The 4226-nt window shown below is 48.1% G+C and overlaps 1 protein-coding gene across 1 annotated transcript; it reads right to left on the minus strand.

Moving 5' to 3' along the window:
• Positions 1 to 305: 305 nt before the first annotated feature.
• On the minus strand, positions 306 to 3318 carry ENH_00039360 (hypothetical protein, conserved; the record flags this gene model as incomplete). Its single annotated transcript, XM_013580571.1, has 8 exons — positions 306 to 446; positions 592 to 846; positions 982 to 1099; positions 1194 to 1460; positions 1554 to 1631; positions 1857 to 2031; positions 2209 to 2676; positions 2835 to 3318. The coding sequence occupies 8 exons, from the start codon at positions 3316 to 3318 to the stop codon at positions 306 to 308; spliced, it is 1986 nt and encodes a 661-aa protein (XP_013436025.1).
• Between the last annotated feature and the right edge of the window lie 908 nt (positions 3319 to 4226).

The following is a 4226-nucleotide window of genomic DNA, read 5'->3' on the forward strand; positions in this document are numbered from 1 at the left end:
ACATGAATATTCTTGAAACGTTAACAATGAAGCTCCCTTGAAGGACAAAAGCCTGAAATATCCAAGGAAGTGCTTGATAATCAACTTAAGATGGGGAGTGAAGGTATCATAGTTTCGAGCTCAGCAGAGCGGCTGCTCATTTGGAATGTCTAATAAAAATTTCAAACGGCATGGGCAGAACAAAAAAATGTGCGGCGGTCGTCAGACTTCTGAAGCGCTCTTTATCGGCGTTGTTTAGCAGTCTTAACTCAACGCTTGCTTTCCAAAAGCGCAACCACACCGAAAAGGGTATTCCGCGAGTGTGGTCATAGAAACTTGAGAAGGTCCTTCGCAGGCTTCGCGTTTGAAGGTGCTGAAGTGTCCTCTTCAACTGAAATGGGCCGGACTGCAGGCGGTGCCTGCACATGCTTCGCTGAAGTCACTACTGGAGTTGATGATCTCGAATGCTGCATAGAAAACAAAATATCAAATGCAGGCCTTTGATGCGTTTGATAAAGACATGCACATTCCTAAATATGCATGGAGAAACCCATTGCTCTGTCCAACTAGGTATGAGCAAGTCATCGAATCTGCGAGTCTCCTCTTGCTCACGTAAACGCAATCGAGGGAGTACGTTGTCCTTTCAAACGCATGCATATAATTAGGAGGGAGTGGAGTACGAGTCCACATATGGCGTTTTTCGAAGATCTTCATGAGCATCTGGGCTGTTCCTTGAGCTGCCTCAAATGCATCGGCCGGAGGTTTCCACATGCATACTTGCACATCTGACTTTGTAACAGCGTCCATTGAAAGACGAGGACGAGTATGAACTTCTTTTTGACCCTGTGACGCCGTTTGTATCTCTCCCTGAGTCCATATCTCAACCACACACGGGGAGCTACAGTAGATTGGTTCAGTCAAACTGGGCGCTTGTGCTCCTGCTCGAGAGGGAAATAAAAAGAACGTGAAGATTCGCCTGTTGTGAGATGAAGGGAGCCTTACACTATCTTCGTCCCCAGTTAACACCTGCATTAGTGCTCTGTTAAAATGAGGAACAAGACATTCCTTTCGGCTTAAAAGCTGCTCAATTTCTTCCTCCTTGCGCTGTAATGCTTTTTCTCTGTAGTGTAAGGCACAGACAGACGAAAAGCTCATCAGCAATGATGTGGACAGTGTATAATATTGCTGCGTAGATCCCTTCGTTCACAAATCACCTTTCTTCGTGTTGGTGTTGCCTTAGCAGTTTCTGCTGCTCAAGGTCTCCAGTGTCAGTTTCGTCTACAGGATCTGGTTCGGGAATAGCTCCTGGTGCTTCTAAATAAAGTTTTCTCATTTCGTCCCAGAAATCAGTTGCTTCTCCTCCGTTGAGCCACTCACTAGACCCGAATGGCTGAGGCGGGTGCGGTATACGGTAGACAGGCCTCCTACATCGGAGGACGCTGCACTCGTTAAAACCGCCGAGAGTGTGCATGATGAAGCGTCTGGTGGGAAAACACAGAGCCGGGAGTAAAGTGCAATTTGGTCACCCACTGCTGAAAAACGAAAGCAAAAACGTCCAAGGAACTGCCGCTTACCCGTCTGCTTGTATTTCTCGAAGCAGCGCTTCATCATCTTCTGCCGTAACAACGCGACAGTCTGTCTGAAGTGCCGGTCTGTTGCCAAAGGGAAAAAGCAGAAACAGTGAAACAATAGAACCAAGATTCGCCATTTACATCGGAGGCAATCACTTTTGAACCAGAAAATATAATGCCTGTCAATCTGAGCTCCCCCAGCATATTTACTAGTCCACATCGAGCGTTTCAAGAACGCAACGACGGATGACAACAGTTGTACACGTTATGTGGAAATCAATTACTACAAGAGTAAAAGTCCAATACCTAAGGACCTCCCAAAGCAAATCTTTCGCAAACTGAAGTCTGAAGACCACAACTTTGTAGACAAGCCAAGGGCAGTATGCCCCCAAGACCTCGCCAATATCGCCAAGAAGACGGTGAGTCGAATATGCAGCGAGATCCAGCTGTGACAAGTCGCTGAAATCTAAAACAGCTGCCACTGCAAGACACAACGAGCCACTCCACTCTGAAATGTCCAATATTTGAGCTCTGCCCACCCCTTTAGGGCGTCTACAAGGTGCCGACAGTAAGTTTAACACGTGGGCGTTTGCTGTGGAGCTCAAAGGGTCCACCCCACAGACTCCCAACAGCGTCAACCGAGTTGCTTGCCGCATACCGTGAGATATCTTTTCCCCGTGAAGGCGTGACGCAGCTCCCAGCTTCTGCCAAACTCGGTCAAAAACGCTAAGGAGAACTCGCTGGAGAGCTGCTGGGGTCACCTGAAGGTAAAGGCTAGTGGGGAAAAGGCTAGCAATCTGAATGTACACTGCAGGGTGTTTGCCGTCAGAGGAACGATACGCGAGTGCACCAGCGAGACTGGCCTCCAGCTCTACTAAGGCATCAGCAGAGGAGTGACAAGCGAAGCGCCCGCCATCCTCTTGCACTTCCTCAAGACTTTTCCTGAGACATGCCAATCTGGCCAAAGACCTGCATGCTTCTTTCCGGGAAGCCAACTCAGCGCTACGTGATATTTTCCCGTCTCGGAGATACAAGAGACGCCGCACGTCCTCCACCACATAAGATGCGCAGTTGCCGCTCAAGGAACTAATGAGAAATATGAATTTCGCCAGCTTCTGCTCGTACGCTGAGGAGCACAAAATGCCAACCCAAAAAATTATGCGTGAGATTTCTGCGCGCGAACAGAGCCTAATGCTGAGCCATTGCGTCATCTGTATATCAAAACTTTCAGCTCTTCCTTTTCAGTAGAAGACTTCGGTGAGCTTTCCTGTGCAGTATACTCACGCGTAAACAGGTCCTGACCATCCAGATCGTCAAGCGAAACATGCTCTGTCTCGGGAATAGACTCTACGATCAGGCGACCAGAAGCTGCAAGGTGAGCTCTAGCTTTCTGCTTTTTTCCATCTTTCGATTTGATCGTCCCCTTTACTTTGACTCGGGTAGAAATGTCATGCTCTGTCGCCTCCGGGAAGTTCCCATCATAATTCCCCGCAAGGTCGTCAGCAACACAGTCCGAATCATCGCCGGCAGACGGACCAAATCGGGCTTCTTTGCTGACAGGCAAAATCTTCTCCCCTACTTTTACCTGCCCTCGGTAAAAAAGGCGTCCGTTCACAACCCTGGGCCAGGTTACAGGCTGTGACTCATCCCCAGAAACCACGCATACATCATGGGCGCCATTACCAAATATGTGCCCATCATTCCAACTGCCTGGTGCATTTGGTTGACGCTGCTTCGGTGTGCATTCACTGTGCTGCCTCATGACCATTTTCTCGCTTTGATGTACCCGTCAGTATGGCAGCGCAATGAACCCTCCGCAGAGACGGCTAGTTGCAAGCAACACTACCTGTTAAGAAGTTCTCTGGTGTTATGAACAAAAGAGAAGCGGGAAATAAAACGTGAAGTGGCTTCTCCGTTCCCGTGAACCGCTGGATCCCAGCGGAGTCAGATGACGGAGCAGTCACCATCACATGACAAAAAGAATAAAAGGAAAGCGACGGGAAATAAGTATATATGGCACTAAATTGAGTTACCTTTTGACTAACTGGAAGAATGAAGTATGCAATTTGGTGGCTCAGCATGCATAGCTCGACGCCGTCGCAGCCGACCGACCATTCCGTCCATGTACACATTTCGCTTTCCCAAGAAAGCAACAACCCATTTAATTGAATTTTTGCCCGCTTTTGTACTAAATTTTAGCACTTTTACTGATATCTAACGAGTTGAAGCGGCTTAACGGGCTAGCCGATGCTGTTCTCACAGCGATATACGACAATCGGTGTGGGTTTTGCCATAGAGAGCACTGAGTTCAATGGTTTATGTAGCCGACCGCTGTTAACAGCTGGACACGCTTAATGCTTATCTCAGTCTATGTATGTTTTAAACAGATGCTGAGACCTTGTTATTCCTTTTTCAGTCGGCCTGGAGTGCTACATCCATCGTAGTTGCTGGCGAACAAATGTCGAAGCTGCTCGCAACGAGTGCTCCATGAATTTCAGCCTTCTCGTCCCTTCAGCAGGTTTTTTTCGTAATGTATTTGGCGAGTTTATGCATGTGTGTGTTTGAGGAAGTTGCCACTATGGGCGGCTGCCACCATCACTCTGCACACCTCCAGGCCTTCAACGCTTCATCTCCTCCGTCTTTTGCGTTTGTAATAATCTAACCCTTGTAATCTCT

The sequence above is a fragment of the Eimeria necatrix genome, genomic scaffold (genome assembly GCF_000499385.1).
Source record: "Eimeria necatrix Houghton genomic scaffold, Enh_scaff28, whole genome shotgun sequence".
NCBI lineage: Eukaryota > Apicomplexa > Conoidasida > Eucoccidiorida > Eimeriidae > Eimeria > Eimeria necatrix.